General features: G+C 43.5%; 1 protein-coding gene across 1 annotated transcript in view; it reads right to left on the reverse strand.

The window, feature by feature from the left end:
- The window catches only part of oca2 (oculocutaneous albinism II), a 315,932-nt gene that overhangs the window by 274,663 nt on the left and 22,733 nt on the right, over positions 1–18,536 (reverse strand). The window contains exons 3-7 of the mRNA XM_060918405.1: positions 15,915–16,001; positions 13,357–13,530; positions 13,198–13,255; positions 12,533–12,605; positions 10,030–10,187 (exon numbers count right to left, since the gene is read on the reverse strand). Of these exons, the coding sequence (XP_060774388.1) occupies positions 10,030–10,187; positions 12,533–12,605; positions 13,198–13,255; positions 13,357–13,530; positions 15,915–16,001 (550 nt within the window). The remainder of the gene's footprint in view (positions 1–10,029; positions 10,188–12,532; positions 12,606–13,197; positions 13,256–13,356; positions 13,531–15,914; positions 16,002–18,536) is intronic.

An 18,536-nucleotide genomic window follows, 5' to 3' on the forward strand; every position in this document is an offset into this window, starting at 1 on the left:
CCACAGTCCAAAGACATGCAGGTTAGGTTAACTGGTGACTCTAAATTGACCATAGGTGTGAATGTGAGTGTGAATGGTTGTCTGTGTCTATGTGTCAGCCCTGTGATGACCTGGCGACTTGTCCAGGGTGTACCCCGCCTTTCGCCCGTAGTCAGCTGGGATAGGCTCCAGCTTGCCTGCGACCCTGTAGAAGGATAAAGCGGCTAGAGATAATGAGATGAGATGAATGAGATATTTATTATTTACTATTTGATCTCAAATGAATTAAGAAGGAAAGAAACTTGTCTACTAATTAACTTTTGATGAGGCACACCTGTTAATTGAAAATCATTCCAGGTGACTACCTCATGAGCAGGTTAAGATAATGCCAATAGTGTGTATGTCAGAATACAGGCACTTATGTGCAGATGAAGGCGGAAAGCAAACTGTCAACAAAGCCAAAACGAGAGACTGGAATCATGGTCGGTAAACTAGCAAGGGTCAGGCGATCAGCAAACAATGTAGTAGAGAGAAGACAAAAGGGCAAAAATGTGAAAGGGAATGCAAAGAGTCAGAAATCGAGAGACAGTCAGAAATAACAAGGCTTGGTATGAACTGGTAGAGCAGAACGATACTTCGCACTGGAGTAGTGTGGGAAAGTGGCTTAAGTAGAGAGAGCAGTGATTAGGAGAATGCATGTCAGCTGTACTCAGTAATCAGGAGACAGAAGGCGCTGTGAACCTTTGGGATTGTAGTTCGAGGTGTCCATGTTTGTAGTCAAAGAGTTCTCAGCAGGTTTACTGACAGAACCCCCCCGAGGAGCTCCCTCTGGGAGCTACATTCTTCCTAGGATGCCCCCTACCTCTGGGTACTGGCTTGTCGGGATGAAGAGCATGGAATTCTTGCTTGATGAGTGGGTCTAGTATGTCCTTGGTGGCAACCCAGCTCTGTTCTTCAGGGCCCTACCCTTCCCAATCTACCAGGTATTTGACTTGCCCTCCTCTTCATCTAGAGTTGAGGATCTTGTTTACCTGGTAGATGGGTTCGCCCTCTATGTCAAGAGCTGGGTGCTCCTGGACCGATGTCTTCTCAGCAAGGGGGCCTGGAATGGCAGGTTTTAGACTGGAGACGTGAAATGTGGGTGCTAATCTGCTGTGAGGGGAGAGTTCCAGATGATACGAGACCTCATTTATGCAACAAATCACCTTGAATGGTCCAATATATCATGGCTGAAGTTTTTTGCAGGTGTTGGGTTTTCTTAGGTTCCTAGTTGCTACCCATACTCTGTCACCTGGGGAAAAGTTTGGATTGTCTGCCCGATGTTTGTCCACATATTCCTTATACCAGGCATTGACAGTTTCGAGACATTGGTGTACTATTATAATCAGGGCTTTGAACCGGTTCAAGGAACGAAAACCGGGAACTTTTTCTATTTCACATGGAACAGAAACGAAACCAGAAACTTTATTATTTTTTATGTTCCGGAACAGAAACGCTTATTAAAAATAATGGTAACTGGTTAATACCGGTTTTTATTTCGTTCCTCAAAGTTTCCGTAGCCTACAAATAAAAAAGTCATTCTTCTCCTGCGCAATTTTCTATGACCCGCTGGGATTCACTTCCTGTGTGACGTTCGCTGACTGAATGGAGAGAGCGGGAAGGTGGACTACTATTACGTCTCCACGTGATAATAAGTGAGTAAGTGCATTACTCAGTAAGTGCATTACTGAGTGTCTGAGCAAAGAAGAGCCTGAACGTTGCAACCTCCCTATTGGCTGTTTGTAAAAATGTATCAATTGTTGCCCTTCCCACGGGAATCATCGCGGGCTCGAGAGACGAGACCTGATGAGTTAGTTCGTTGGTAGCAGAACAAAATGTCTGGACACAAATCGGGTTTTCAGAAAAGGAAAGAAAATAAACGGAGGGTCGAAAATACAAAAAAGGAGGCAGAAAATGCAAAGCGAGTTTTAAGGTAGGACAAATGGTTACTTTTTAAGGCAGCCCGCCGTGGCTGCAGGCTTTCAGTTGTGTCATTGAATGGTTACTTTTCTGAGGCAGCCCGCCATGGCTGCCTGCAGGCTTATTTATTATAGCCCATTTAGTTAAAATAGTTTATATAAAATGTTTATAGTTATAGTTATGTGATGGTTGTCCTGATTTAGACTGGTGTTTTTTTTTTTTTGGGGGGGGGGGGTTGCGCAATGTTGCACCCGGGTCCAGATTAGGGCAGAACCGGCCCTGGCTACATTTCAGGTGTAGTTTGTTTTATGTATGTATGTACTTGCATAGATATGTACTTGGTCTCCCAATATGGCGCTTAACAAAATCTCGTGGCGCGGTGACGTCATGCGGTAGCCCTCTATAGGGCCTGACTAGCCTTTGGTAACACACTAAATGAATTATCTTTCGTTTTTGGCACTTTTTCTGTTTGTGTAGATGGGAAGACATACTGAGAATCCAAATCGCCAACATTTGAAATAATAATTGTTTTGAATTATTTCTTGTCTTATTTAATGAAGGTTGTAATAGAATTAGCCTACATTTGGCTTAAGCTGGATGAGACAGAGACATAATTTTATAGCTATTTGTTAAACAGCTGGCAGGGAACGTAATTAACCGTTCCGGGAACGAAATTTTTTTGTTCTAACCGGTTAGGGAACGTCTATTTAATGGTGGAACCCAAAACCGGAAATGTTAAAATTCCGTTTCTGTTCGGAACGAACCAATAGGAAAAAAATTCTGGTTCAAAGCCCTGATTATAATGGTAGTATTGCCTTGTATTGTCTGGAACTCACACACACTACCTTAAACTCATCCTGTTACCTGGCATCCCCGCAGCATCACAAATGGCTGAACTACTATTTCAGCAAGTCTTCAGATATTATGGCATCCCTGAGGACATTGTCAGAGATCGGTGCTCTTGAGAGGGAAGGAGGTCGGTGATGAAATTGATGGCTATGTGGGACCAGGGTCTCTGAGATACAGGGAGGGACAGAGCTTGCCTGCTGGCGGGGTTCTTAGAACTTTTGCTTGGGCACAGACAGAGCATGAGGTAATGAAATGGTTGATTTCTGTGAACATGTTCTCCCACCAATACTTCTTTCTCAACAACTGATGAGTATGCTGACTGCCAGGGTGTCCAGTGGCAGGAGATGAATGAGTCCAAGTTATGAGTTTGCCTCTAAGGCATTTCAGAACATATAGTAGCCCTGGTGGAAGATTACTGGGTAGATTCTGAGGTTGCGAATCCCTTACCTCCTTATCGAGGTCCCGGGTGACTGATTAAGAAGCATTGTTGTGGAAGAATTGATTGGGTGACTGAGTTCTGATGAAGTGGAGCAAAGACATGAGATAGGGCATTGGCCTTGGTGTTCTTGGAGCCTGGACAGAATGATATGGTGAAGTCAAAACATGTGAAAAAGAGTGCCCACCTGGCCTGGCGAGGGTTTAACCTTTTCGCTTTCCTAAGATACTCAAGGTTCTTGTGATCCATGAGAATGATGAATGGGTGCATGGCTTCCTTTAACCAGTGTCACCACTCTTCAAGGGCTAGCTTAATGGCAAGCAGCTCTCTGTTACCCACATCATAATTTCTTTCTGCAGATGAGAGCTTTCTGGAAAAAAAAGGCTACAGGGTGGATTTTCTGTTTCTCCCCAAGCCATTGTGACAGAATGGCCCCTACTCTGGTATCTGATGCATCTACCTCAAGGATGAAGGGCTTAGACAGGTCAGGGTGCTGTAACACTGGGGCAGAGGTGAAGGCTTGTTTCAGATGGCTAAAAGCCTCTTAGACCATGGGGTTCCACTGGAGCCGTTTGGTTCCCTTCTTAAGCAGAGTAGTCAAGGGATCAGCGATTATGCCGAAATCCCCAATGAAACAGCAATAGAAGTTTGCGAAACCCAAGAAATGTTGACAGTCTTTTATGGATGTGGGTGTGGGCCAAGATGTGACCACTGAGACCTTGGATGAGTCCATGCTAACTCCTTCAGCACTGATGATATATCCTAAGAAGGAAATATGTTTCTGGTGGAACTCAAACTTCTAAGCCTTGACGTAGAGGTGGTTCTTAAGCAGGAGATTGAGAACTGCTCTAACATGATCCTTGTGACTTGCTTCATCTGGAAAGTAGATGAGGATATCTTCGATGGTGTATTTGCCTAGCATGTCCCTTAGAACATTGTTAATCAGGCATTGGAACACATTAGGCACTGAAGAAAGGCCATACGGCATTACCCGGTACTCAAAATGGCTGGCGGTAGTGCTGAAGGCAGTTTTCCACTCATTGCCCCTCTTGATTCTGATAAGGTTGTAGGCACTGCATAGGTCAAGTTTCAAAAAGATCTTGGCTGACCTGAGTTGCTCCAAGGCTGCCAGGACCAGAGGAAGTGGATATGGTTACTTGTCAGACACCTGATTCAGTCCCCTATAGTCAATGCATGGCCAGAGACTGCCACCCTGTTTCTCCACAAAAAAGTCTGCAGAAGCTGGAGATCTGGAAGGGTGGATATAGCCCTGCTTGAGGACTTCTTGAATGTATTCCTCCATAGCTGCATGCTCCTTTTGGGAGAGTGGGTATATACGCCTTCGTGGTGGGGACATAACTGGCAGTAGGTCAATTGCACAGTCATATGGATGATGAGGTGGTAGCTCACAGGCCTGTCCCTTGCTAAACACCTCCTTGAGTTCCAGATAACATTCAGGGACGTTGTCAAGGGAGTCCGGTTGCAGGCTTTCCACAGAGGTAGATGAGATGTTGACTTGTGGTTGGGCTATGCAACCCTGGAAGCAGGCTGGTGACCATTGGAGGATTTCTTTACTTTGCCAGGAGATCAAGGGGTCATGAAGTTGAAGCCAGGGGTAACCGAGAAAGATATTGTGATTTTCTGTTATTGTGACACAGAGGGAGATGAATTCTGAGTGCAGCACCCCCACCTGGATGTGAAGGGGGGTGGTGCACATGGTGACTAGATCCTCTCCAATGGGTCCTCCGTCAATGGCTCAAATGCTGAGTCCACTTTGGAGAGGGGTTGTTGGCAAGTTGAACCTCTGAGTGACTAAGCCATTGATAAAGTTCCCCTCTGCCCCTGAATCAATAAAAGCAGAAAAGATGTGTGTGGAATTTGCCAACTTTAACAGCACTGGAACCTTAAACGATCTGGAATTGAATGTTCGAGCTGGACTCACATAACATGCAGGACCTTCTGTGGGAGCTGCACAAGACAGACAGATGGGACACTGGTTGAGTTGGTGTTCGGCACTCCCGTAGTAAAAGCACAAGCCCTCCTTCTTCCTCCTAAGACGTTCAGAGCATGTTAACCAAGTGCGTGATACCTCTGGGGTGAACTGCCCTCTGAGGTTTGAACTAACTTAACACTGTCCTGAATGGAGGGACGGTGAGTCAACAAATGATCCAGGCGAATGGCTAGGTCAATGAGAGAGTCCAGCGTGAACTGTTCATCTCTGCAGGTGAGCTCAGAATCTCGGGATGCAGGCCTTAGCGAAAAATTGCTTTCAAAGCAGGATCATTCCATCCACTGGCTGCAGCCAGTGTCCTGAAGTCAAGGGCATACTCAGCCACACTGCGGGAGCCTTGTGAAATGGTAAGTAAGCTCTCACCCACTTCAATTCCCTCTGGTTTATGGTCGAATACTCTCTTAAACTGAGCAAGGAATTGCTCATGTGATTTTATCTGCCCACCTCCTTGGTTCCAAGCACTAGCCCATCGGAGTGCTTTACCAGTGAGAAAAAACAGGAACTTTGCAATTGTATGCTCTTCAGAAAGATTAGGCATAGTAGTGAAATACATGGAACACTGAAGTAGGAAACCCTTACATGTGTTAGTGCCTCCAGTGAATCTTTCCAGAGCAGGAAGTTGCAGTGTAGGGCTCGGAGGAGACTCAGGATGCGCTCGGAGGGCCTGTGACATCACAGAGGCTAGTTGTACCATACGTGTGTTGAGGTCTGCTAGCATCTGCTGATGTTCTCCCAGAAGGCGTCCCTGGGCGTTAAGCTCAGTTTGTTTCACTTCTTCCGCTACATCCATGGTGGTGAAGTATCCTGTCAGAATGCAAGCACTTATGTGCAGATGAAGGCAGGAAGCAAACTGTCAACAAAGCCAAAATGAGAGACTGGAATCGTGGTCGGTAAACTAGCGAGGGTCAGGCAATCGGTGAACAACATAGTAGAGAGAAGACAAAAGGGCGAAAACGTGAAAGGGAATGCAAAGAGTCAGAAATTGAGAGACAGTCAGAAATAACAAGGCTTGGTATGAACTGGTAGAGCAGAATGATACTTCACACTGGAGTAGTGTGGGAAAGTGGCTTAAGTAGGGAAAGTGGTGATTAGGAGAATCACTGTAGCTGGTCAGCTACAGGTGATTAGGAGAATCACTGGTCAGCTGTACTCAGTAATCGGGAGACAGAGGGCGCTGTGAACCTTGGGGATTGTAGTTTGAGGTGTCCATATTTGTAGTCAAAGTGTTGTCAACAGGTTTACTGACAGTGTAAAGCGTCATCAAGGGAAACGCTGGATACTTTGAAGAATCTAAAATATGAATCATATTTTGTTTAATATTTTTTTGTTTACCACATAATTCCATCTATATTCATATATTATTTCATAGTTTTGATGTCTACCTTACTTGATTGTTGATGATTCTCGAAATAATATTGAATTTATTTTCATTTTTTACAAGATTATTTAAATTATTCCTGATCTTTTCTCCATGCTCTCACGGAAGGCGGTCGCATCTCTCTGCCTCTCCTCTCCCTTATCTTCCCTGCTTTGCGCCTTGTGTCTCATCTGTCTACTGTCTATACTTTTGAGAGACTCTCTCTGCACTGCTCTCCAAACTAAAAATCATGGAATTGATAAACTGGTCTCTTAACACAATTGACACAATTTTCTCGACGAGATGCCTGGGTTCAGGGGAACCGGCCTGTCCTGCTGGAATGTTCGCAGCTGGCTACCCGATGGATGCATGGGAGAAGTGGCGGGTCGTGTGCCTGGCAGTTCTTTCTGTGGAGGACATTGAAGACATCTACCTATTCGGAACCATGATTACAGGTCTTTTGCTGATTGGATTAGGCATTGCCCTGGTTTATCAAGGAAATCAGAAAACAGTGACAGCTGTCCAAAGCCCCATAAAGCTGCCCGGCATGACTGAATCGGTGGACAGAGCTGTCGGCACTCAGACTGTGGCTATTCAGAACTTGAACCGCAACATGGATAACATCATGGAGAAGCTTTTGGCTTTGCAAAGGAAATGGATTGATTCGGAGACCAGAATGGACAAACAGAGTAGTCATGTAAAAGAATGCGTCTACTCGCCCCAAGACCAAACAATCCCAATCTTATCTGCTTTTGGCTCCCTCAGACAGCACTGGCCTTGGCCAAGGCCGTTGCTGGAACAAAAACTCCCCCTGAAGATCACTGCAGTGAGATGCTCTTGCATTCCTTCCCCCACTTCCCACTGTCGCCGCTTTTACCCCCAGTGTGACAAGCGGGTGCGCAACCAGTGCCGTCATGGCTGCAGGAACGGATGGCTGCTTGCTTGCGCTGTGTTATCTCTACCTCCAAAACTGGGTCCGAAGCTACACCACAACCGGCGGACAAAACACTCAAACAAACCTCAAACTACACAAACACACAGAAAATAAATAAATAAATAAAAAGAAAGAAAGAAAAAGAAAGAAAATAAAAATTAAATTTAAAAAAAAGCTCTGGTGAGCATTGCCAAACATATAAATATATGTTTGACATGCTTAAAACTGGTACAGACTGTTCTGATTGCTACTTGTTTTTCAAGACAGATCAAAACCTAACATTACAACAGCACATCATTAAGTGTTATTTCTTTTATATCACACCAGTGTAGGAATGATTAACTTTTTTTACATTTGAAAGAAACATCATACTTTTTATCCATTTACTGTCTGTTAAACAAATTATCGTTTACATTCCCTCAGTAGCCTGTTTTTTTTTTTCTCATACTTAAGGTAAAAATGTAGCTTGTCATGTTAGTGATAAACCGCAAAGAAGCGTAAATTCTGGAAAACATCTTCGCCTCTAAATGTTACAAAGCACTGACATCAAAGACTCCTCCCATAAAATTTAAGTAAATATATTTAATTACGGGGCGGCACGGTCAGGGTGTCCGCGGATCCTTAAAAAGTCTGAAAAAGTCTGATATACAGTATATGGCGTTTAAGGCCTTAAATAGCCTTATATTTTGCTAATATTTCGAAGTGTGGCATTAATTTTCATATGGGTGGCATTAAATTTCATTGGGGCACAAAAATATATGTTTGTACATTTTTTTTCCGTGCTAACGTTGTTCAAACAGCGCACGTCAATGTGTAACAAGAAGATGGCAAAAAGACCGCTCTGTACCTAAAAGTACAGGCATCACACAACACTTAGGGGGCAGTGTTTTCCTTATAGTGTTGTGGGAAAAGACGAAGAAGTGGTTTCTTTAGCGTGGCAGACATGTAGGATGGGGAAGTGTAAGTTTAGGGACAAGTGGCTTGAGGACCAGAAATATAGCGGTTGGTTGTCAAAAGCAACGTCCGAAAATGAAGCTCGGTGTAAACTCTGCAAGAAAGACAAAGTTGGGAACAATGGGCTCTACTGCCCTTGACGCTCACATGAAAGGGGAAAAGCATAAACGCTTTGCCGCCAGTCAGGTAACAACAGTTCCCATGCAGATGTTTGCATCACCGGTTGCAAACGTTAGCGCAAAGCCCACTTTCCCTTCGGTGCCTACTTCTCCCAGCACAAGTGCCTTCGGTGCTTTCACCTTGACCGCTACACTTAAGGCTGAAATACTGTGGGTTCTGCAAACGATTGACCGACACCACTCCTACAATTCGAACGAAGACATGGGCACCGTCTTCAGGGCAATGTTCCCTGATTCTGAATATGCAAAATCGTTTACTTGTGGGAAAGATAAGATTCTGTTTGTAAACTAGATATGCACTGATTAAAATATAAATATGCTTTGACCATAATAGCCTAGAGTCTGATTTTTTAAAAATATTTTTTCCCCGTGGTAGTGATCTTATTTTTTATTCTCACAGGTCTTAAAATGGCCTTAAAAAGTATTATTTTTGGTTATCAGAAATGTGCAGATACCCTGACGGTGGTGTAGTGGTTAGCGCTGTCGCCTCACAGCAAGAAGGTCCGGGTTCGAGCCCCGTGGCCAGCGAGGGCCTTTCTGTGCAGAGTTTGTATGTTCCCCCTGTGTCCGCGTGGGTTTTCTCCGGGTGCTCTGGTTCCCCCACAGTCCAAAGACATGCAGGTTAGGTTAACTGGTGACTCGAAAGTGAGTGTGAATGGTTGTCTGTGTCTATGTGTCAGCCCTGTGATGACCTGGCGACTTGTCCAGGGTGTACCCCGCCTTTCACCCGTAGTCAGCTGGGATAGGCTCCAGCTCGCCCGCGACCCTGTAGAACAGGATAAAGCGGCGAGAGATAATGCGATATCTAATTACAGAAAACTTCAACATATCAACCATTTTTAATCTCTTTATAAGTACAAGTGAGTGAGCTGTAACTATAGGAACAAGAACCTGTTAGAATGATAAGATAAGATAAAAAACTTTATTAATCCCAAGGGAAATTCTTGTGCCAGAAGTTGCTCCATAACAATACAGTATAAGTTAAAATGCAGCAATCCAAGCTGGAGGGGAGGGGGGAAACGCACATAATAAGAACTGTGCAAGAAATAAATGCCTTTAAAAAGCAGTGCCTAAAAGAACAACAATAGAAATACTGTAAGTTACATAAGGGGAATGGAAAAAGCAAAAACCAGTGCCTCAATGGTTAGCATTCTAGCAGTAGAAATAAGGTAAGTTATGTAAGAAACTAACCTAATGGTGAAAGTAAATATTGCACATATGTTGGGAGAAAAAAAACAAGCGAGTGCATTAATATAAACCTGTGCTACTGTCAGAGTTGCTTTCATAGAAAATCAATCAAAATTCTTTTGTTTTGATGTTGAATAGCATACTTTTATTTATTCTAAGATGTGTTGGATTTAGACGTCTCACCTGTTGCACTCGTTTCCTGCGGACTGATAGCTCTGCCGTCTGCTCTACCTGTACCAGGATGTATTCTTGAGCAGGAATGTCCTCAATCCCACCCTGAAATGGACCGCCCACCTGAAGCTTCAACAAGGCATTTTCACGGAAATTTGTCAAGTTCATGGCTGTGAGGTTAAGCAGGTCAAGGAAAAGCTTACAGTTTCTCCAGCAGTTCAGCTCCACATGACCCAGGAATTATGGAAGCGAGTGTTTCTATTCATCAGAATAAACCTCAGGCTGCTTCACATGACACATTTCCCCTCATTATTATGATCATTAGTGTACATTTTACAAGTAATCCTTCAGAAATTAGGTGAGGGAAGCTAAGGTCTTGTCCTTGGCAAGTTAAAAGATATTTTGGAACTTTCAGCAGCACTAAAGTAATAATCTAAGTGGGTGTATGTATATTTTTGAACCTGTGTGTATAATTTGGACCCTGTTCAAAAAAATGATTGAAGAAAATGTAAAATAAATTAAAATTTGTGCACCAAATCCTTGTTTTTCTATTCAAGACACTTACACTCACCGGCCACCTTAATAGGAACTCGTTGTTGGTTCTAAGCTCCCTGTTCTTGGCTGCAGGAGTGGAACCCAGTGTGTTCTTCTGTGTTCTGTTGCATGCTGAGATGCTTTTCTGCTCACCACGGTTGTAAAGAGTGATTATATGAGTTACTATATCCTTCCAATCTGTCCATTTCCCTCTGACCCTCTCTTATCAACAAGGCGTTTGTTTCCACCCACAGAACTGTCGCTCACTCACTCAGTGTTTTTTGTTTTCTGCACCATTCTGTGTAAACTCTAGAGACTGTCGTGTGTGAAAACCCCAGGAGATCAGCAGCTTCTGAAATACTCAAACCTTCATGCTCCATCTGGCTCAAACCAACACCCATACCGCAGTGACAGAAAGTCACACTTTGAGATCACAGTTTTTCCCGTTCTGATGTTTGAACATCGTAAACATTAACTGAAGCTCTTGATTTGTATCTGCATGATTTGATGCATTGTGCTGCTGTCAAGGGATCGGCTGATTAGAGAACTGCAGAGAACAGCAGGTGGATGTGTGGATGTTCCTAATAAAGTGCCCTGTAAGTGTATGTTGTATAGTCATTCTGCCAGAGAAAAAGAACAGTTCAAGGAAATAATTGAAAGCCCAATGACATTCATGTCCATGGTGAGTGTATATAAACTTCTGACTTCAACTAAAAAATATTCCTCACTTGCCCCTCCCTTTGGGCGGTATTTTTTCCCCTCAATCTCGGGTCCTCTACCAGAGGCCTGGGAGTTTGAGGGTCCTGTGCACTATCTTAGCTGTTCTTAGGACTGTGCTTTTCTGGACAGAGGTCTCAGATGTTGTTCCTGGGATTTGTTGGAGCCACTATCCCAGTTTGGGGGTCACTGCATTGAGGGCTCTTATCACCACAGGGACCACTGTTGTCTTCATCTTCCACATCTTTTCTAGCTCTTCTTTCAGCCCTTGATACTTCTCAAGTTCCTTTTTCCTGATGTTATTGTCACTTGGTATTGCCACATCTATCACCACAGCCTTGTTCTGCCGTTTGTCCACCAGTACCAGGTCCAGTTGGTTAGCCATTACCAGTTTGTCCATCTGTATCTGGAAGTCCCGCAGGATCTTAGCTTGGTCATTCACAACCACTTTCAGAGGTGTGTCCCACTTTGACCTTGGGACTTCCAGTCCATACTCAGCACAAATGTTTCTGTACACTATGCCAGCCACTTGGTGATGGTGTTCTATGTACGCTCTTCCTGCTAGCATCTTACATCCTACTGGCGGCACGGTGGTGTAGTGGTTAGCATGGTCGCCTCACAGCAAGAAGGTTCTGGGTTCGAGCCCCGTGGCCGGCGAGGACCTTTCTGTGTGGAGTTTGCATGTTCTCCCCGTGTCTGCATGGGTTTCCTCCGGGTGCTCCGGTTTCCCCCACAGTCCAAAGACATGCAGGTTAGGTTGACGTGGGGCGGCCTTGGGCTGAGGTGCCCTTGAGCGAGGTACCGAACCCCTGACTGCTCTCCGGGCGCTGTAGTGTGGCTGCCCACTGCTCTGAGTGTGTGTGCGTGTGTTCACTGCTTCAGATGGGTTAAATGCAGAGGATGAATTTCACTGTGCTTGAAGTGTGCATGTGACAAACAAAGGTTTCTTCTTCTTCTGCTCTGATGTGCTGGATTGTCTTGGGGGCATCTTTGCACAGTTTGCACCTGGGGTCCTGCCTCGTGTGGTAGAACCCAGCTACTACCGATCAATCGATCAAAATTATAAATGATTTGCTTTGTTTTTTATGTTTGTTTGCATTTATTTTTATTTAGATAGAAATGTGCAGATGAGATTGGATTATCCATGTTGGATTAGGAGCAGAAATAAAATTCAGGATAGGGATGTTAATAATAATGGAAAGGTTTGGAGAAGATTTCAAAATCTGATAGATTTCATATACCCATTTAAAAAGGAAAAAGATACAGAAACTTGAAGTGGATGAGACGGCCAGCATCCTCCAGGGTCGGTCTCGATCCGGAAACACGCTGAATAACAGCTGGTCATGTAACAGACACTCATATTAATCACACTATAATGACATCTGCATAAAAACATTATGTTAGGATCAGAAATTGATCAAAAACAACAATGGTGCAGTGTGATATATTAATATGTGGATGATTTTTTTTTAACATTGATTGCATTCCTATACCAGCACACCCTGAAGAGTTTTATTAAAGTCACACCACACCAATCTGTCAACAAGGGCAAGTGTTTAATTCATTAATTAATTAATGACACAATTATTTAGTTTTTTTTTCCATTCATAATTATGTTTAATAAATATATGACAGAAAACTTCACCATATCAATGATCTCACATTTTTAATCTGTTAATACAATGAAGCGTCTGCTGTGAACGAACTGTTACTATAGAAACGATAACGTAGTTGAACCAGCTCATTAATATAAACCTGCACTACTTCAAAACTGCTGTTCTGGAGAATTAATCAACAACTTCTGACCAATCAGATGTGAGAATTTAACAGTGGTGTAATTAGTGAAGGTGACGTGTGTGTGTGTGTGTGTGTGTGTGTGTGTGTGTGTGTGTGTGTGTGTGTGTGTGTGTGTGTGAGAGAGAAACTTACTGTACAGAGAATGACGATGATGAAGATGGTCACAAGTTTTGTGACTCTTAAACAGTTTCTGTGAAAAAACAAAAATATGAAAAACACACACACACACACACACACACACACACACACACACACACACACACACACACAGAGTGAAGGTGATAATAGTACCTGAGGTTGGAGGAGAGTTTGAAGTTGTTCTCGCTTTTGTCATTGGACAGTGAACGGGACAGACTCGTCACCTCACTCCCCAGGCGACATCTTCGTTCCAACTCCACCGAGTTTCCATCCCACAACTCGTCTCCTGGGCCAAAGTCGGGGTCACGCAGGGTCATGTATGTTACACTACACACACACACACACACACACACACACACTGCAGTCAATCAACACAGTATTTCAAAAATATAATTTCTGATAAATACAAACTATAGCAATATTTTTGACCTATTACGTTAAATAATTTGAATGCAGTATTTTAGGATTCTTACATGATGGAGTCGGTTTCTGAAGTTAAAAATCTTTTAAATAAAATAAAATAAATAAAACACGACTTCAATGGAGTCTGGCACACAGAACGTGTCTATAAATTTTTTGTTGATTTGATTTAACATTAATGTAATTGGTGTTAATTACAGTCATTTATTTCAGTGATTTGGACATAATTTATTTATTCTATTATCCACACAGGTCAGAAGTTTACATACACTCATCACAGACAAGAACGTCATGGCAATATCAGGCTTTCTTTCAGTGGCTTCTTTGATCTGTTCTTTTTCTAGGACAGAATGTTTGTACAGGATGCAATTTTTTTCACTGAGAAAAAAAGAATTTGGTGCAGAGGTTTTCATTCATTTAAAATTTTTCTCAAATCAACACAGGATCAAAATGAAAGGCACACACTGGTGTTAATATTACCAAAATTACCATTTTTTAAAAAGAAATCAGTATTTTATGGGTTGAAAATGGCTCAAAATGTCATAACATTACTGGATTAAAAAAAAAACTTGCAAGGCCGATGGAAGTCAATCAACTGCTATAAATGTCAGGGTATTGTTCATTTCTTAACCTTTTCAAACACTGTGTCCACTGTAATGAACATCACAAGGCACAGATTTTCCATCTTCAATATGCAGAAATTATCAATGAAAAAAATAATGAAAAAGTGAATATGGGCGGCACGGTGGTGTAGTGGTTAGCGCTGTCGCCTCACAGCAAGAAGGTCCTGGGTTCGAGCCCCGGGGCCGGCGAGGGCCTTTCTGTGTGGAGTTTGCATGTTCTCCCCGTGTCCGCGTGGGTTTCCTCCGGGTGCTCCGGTTTCCCCCACAGTCCAAAGACATGCAGGTTAGGTTAACTGGTGACTCTAAATTGACCGTAGGTGTGAATGTGAGTGTGAATGGTTGTCTGTGTCTATGTGTCAGCCCTGTGATGACCTGGCGACTTGTCCAGGGTGAACCCCGCCTTTCGCCCGTAGTCAGCTGGGATAGGCTCCAGCTTGCCTGCGACCCTGTAGAACAGGATAAAGCGGCTAGAGATAATGAGATGAGATGAGAAGTGAATATGAAAAAATAATAAATAAAATTATGAAAAATCTAAATAAATAAATAAATAAATAAATAAGTGATAAAATGTGTATTTAATAAACAAATGAGTGAGTGAGTGAAACTGTAGATCTGGGGGGGAATAAATAGCAAAAAATAAAGTGGTAGGATTTTATTCAGTTTACACAGCTGACGCTTTTAAATTTCACATTTCAGTTCATCAAATGTTCAATTCAACTGATTCAATTTTGCTCCAGTGGAAATATTCCCTTCAACCTGTGTGTATAAGTGTCTGAGTTTTGCGAGTGCACAGAGCCACCGAGCAGCAAATGTAAAATAATTAAAAACAGATAGAGACTGTTACTAAAGTCACAGTAATTTGCGCTAGCTGTTACAAACCGTTTTCATGGATCATTCCGGATCAGTGATCCAGATCAGCACCAAAAGTCATAACAACATAATTCAGCCCAGAAGTATTCTCCATGTGAAATTTGGTGATGATTGGTTGAAAACTGAGGGAGAAATAGCATCCTAAATAACATTAGAAGAAGAAGAAGAAGAAGAAGAAGAAGAAGAAGAAGAAGAAGAAGAAGCAGGAAGAAAGTAGAAAGATCCTGAGTGAGAGTGACAATTTGTGCCAACACTGCTGTCACAAATGAAATAGCTTGAGTACATGGTGCTGCAATTTTCTGTGGTTAAAATGTTCCATCCTTAGAGTTATCCTGAAATTCAAAGTTTTACTGATTCAATTTAAAATAACTATTTGGTTCAAATGAAACAAAAGAACAGGGGTGGATTTCCCAAAAGCCTCTTAACACTAAGAGCATCTTAACTAGGAGAGAGATTGCATTCATTGTGCTGCTCGCTCTACCATTTAACGATGATCTTTGTGCTGCGATGCTTTTGGGAAACTCTGGCCAGTTCATTCTCAAGTCAGACATCTCTAAAATAACCTCTGCTTGTGAAAGTGAGATAAACTCCACCAACATGTCCCGATGTTGGAAACTAACAGTCTACACTTCATGGTGAAATCCATCACCGTAAACACACACGGTTCTGCTGCATGATCATCTGGGGAAACCTTAAAGGATTTATGTAGCCTCGAACCCTACACCAGCAGGTTATAGTGAAGGTTCTGAGTCCTGAAGAAACCCTTTAGGAGTAAAAGTGTGATCTGGTGAAACTCACCAATCTTCCTGAGTGATCCGGAGCAGCGGCGATCTCTCTGTGTAGCTCGTCTTTCCTCTCAGGAAGTTCACCTTGCTGAAGTTTCTCCTGATGTCACAAATACAACAAAACAGGAAACTTATTTCTTATTACAGCTGTGCCAATATGCTGATTTTTTTTAACAACTCAAAAATTTCCCATCAATCCTCAACATTTTGATGTAAATTGTTATCTGCAACTAAAACATTGTTCTGATAATATGATACTGCAGAAGTGAGCAAAATTTTGTATCTCTTTAGGACAGAATGAGGTCAGGAATAAAACACTCAGGGCCATGCTGTGGTCAGCAGCGGCTGTCCATCGCTAGTGATGATAACCGCTTCATTAGGATGCACAGAAATGCAGATGGGCCGCGAGGCCCACACCAGAGCAACAGAGTCACCCACAGCGGTGGCATGAATGCACCGCGTTTCATAGAGTAAGCATGGTAGGACCAGAGCTTTGTATACTGTGACTTTTGTGGCAAGCGCAAGGCCTTTACAGTTCTAACATCTGGTGGTTAGTGAGTGGAAAGCAGCTGCTCCCCTGCCGAGTCGTCTTTTGATTTCGGTGTCGAGAGAGGCATCTTCAGAAAGTTCTCTGCCAAGGTATGTGAAGCTGTGCACCCGGGTAAATTTGTGATTATCTATGGTGATAGGAGGGGGGGTACTCACATTGGCAGTGCATCACTTCCATTTTTGATCTACTGATGGTGAGTCCCCAGTCATCGCAGGCAGCGTTGAGGACCTCTGCTACACTTTGAATTGACTCTGCTGTTTTGGCACAGAAGGCAGCATCATCAGTGTACAGGAAGTCATCCAGTCTGGTGGTCTTGGCTGATTTGGTCTTCAGGCGCCTAAGGTTGAACAGCTCACCATCAAGCTTGTACTTGATGTCTATCCCAGCGTTCTCCATGGGTTTATGAGCATGGCACACAACGAAGGAGAAGAAAAGGATGAACAATGTAGGGGCCAGTATGCACCCTTGCCTTAGTCCCAACAAGACCTCGAAAGGTGGCATCATTTCACCATCCACCAGTACTTGCACTACCATGCCCTTGTGAAAGCTGCTAATGATGTTTACTTGCTTCGCTGGTATCCTGACTCGCAGCAACAGTTGCCAGACTAGGTCCCTGTACACAGTGTTGAACGCTTTAATTAGATCCACAAAGATGAGGTGAAGTTCTTGATGCTGTTCACGGCATTTTTCCAACAACTGTCTGAGAGTGAACATCATGTCTGTCGTGGAACGGCCAGGTTGGAAACTACACTGTGCCTCTGGTATGAATGGAGCAATCCAAGGTCAAATTCAGTTTAGAATAACTCTGGCGTATAGTTTACCAACAACAGCCAGAAGTTTTATGCCACGGTAGTTTTCACAGGTATAACGGCATTTCTTTTTGAAAAGCTTGATGATTATGCTATTCTTGAAGTCACTGGGGACATGCTCTTCTTCCTAGATAATCGGAAGAAGCTTGTGGAGTTCGCTAGCAAGTTGTGGACCCCCTATTTTGAGGACTTTGTTAGGGATGCCGTCTGGACCCAGTGCTTTCCCTGAATTAAGCTGTCTAAGAGCGTTCTCAACCTCAGTGAGTGTTGGAGCCAGCTCGAGTTTGTGTATGATCTCAGCTTGAGAGATGTCATCTAGGACCAATATAACAGTAATCCCATGTTGGTTGAGGAGGGTGCTGAAGTGCTCTCTCCACCTAGCCAAGAGATCTTACTTTTTAGTGAGACGAGCTCCATCTGCTGCATTGATTGGGCTGGTGCCACCAGATTTCCATTGAGAAAGCAATCTAACAGCTTCACTGAAGCTCTGGAGTCATGGCACTGCGCATGGGACTCGATCTCGGCAACTCTGTCAAGCCACCACTGATTTTGCATGTGGTGGAGTTCATGTTGACAGAGGTTACGGGCTTCCCGGTAAAACTGGCAATTGTGAAGTGTTACATTTTGAAGCAGAGCTCTGAAGCATTCCCATTTCCATTCCAGCAGCTGTTGAATTGTGGTGTTGGTCTCATCAATCCAGTCCTGGTGTCTCTTGGTTTGTAGACCAAGGGTTTCCTCGGCGGTGTTGTACAGGGTAGACTTGATTTGATACCAGAAGCCATCCAGGTCATCAGAGTGAATGTCTGGCATCTTCCAGTAGATGGTGGTCTCGAACTCCTGTGTGACCTCAGGTAGGTTTAGGCGTGCAGTATTTAGGCAGAGAAGTGTTTTCTTGCATCTGCATTGGATGGAGATGTGAAAACTCAGACTGAGCCTAGCACAGACCATCCTGTGGTCGGTCCAACAGTCTGCACTGTGGTGGACCCTTGAGTCTGCTAGGTCACTCTGGTAATGCTGTCTAACGATGATGTAGTTGATCATGTTCCATCTCTATGAGTGAGGGTGTTTCCAGGTGCCCTTATGGATATCACGGTGCAAGAACAAGGTGTTTGAGAACAAGGTGTTTGAGACCAAATCTTGTGCAGAGTTCTAGTAGTGTGACGCCTTGGGTGTTTTCCTCACCAAGGCCGTGCGGCCCAATTACGCTTGGCCAAGCAACGGTATTGGTACCAACTATTGTGTTAAAGTCACCCAGGAGGAAAAGCCTGTCAGTGGG

The sequence above is a fragment of the Neoarius graeffei genome, chromosome 4, assembly GCF_027579695.1.
Source record: "Neoarius graeffei isolate fNeoGra1 chromosome 4, fNeoGra1.pri, whole genome shotgun sequence".
NCBI lineage: Eukaryota > Metazoa > Chordata > Actinopteri > Siluriformes > Ariidae > Neoarius > Neoarius graeffei.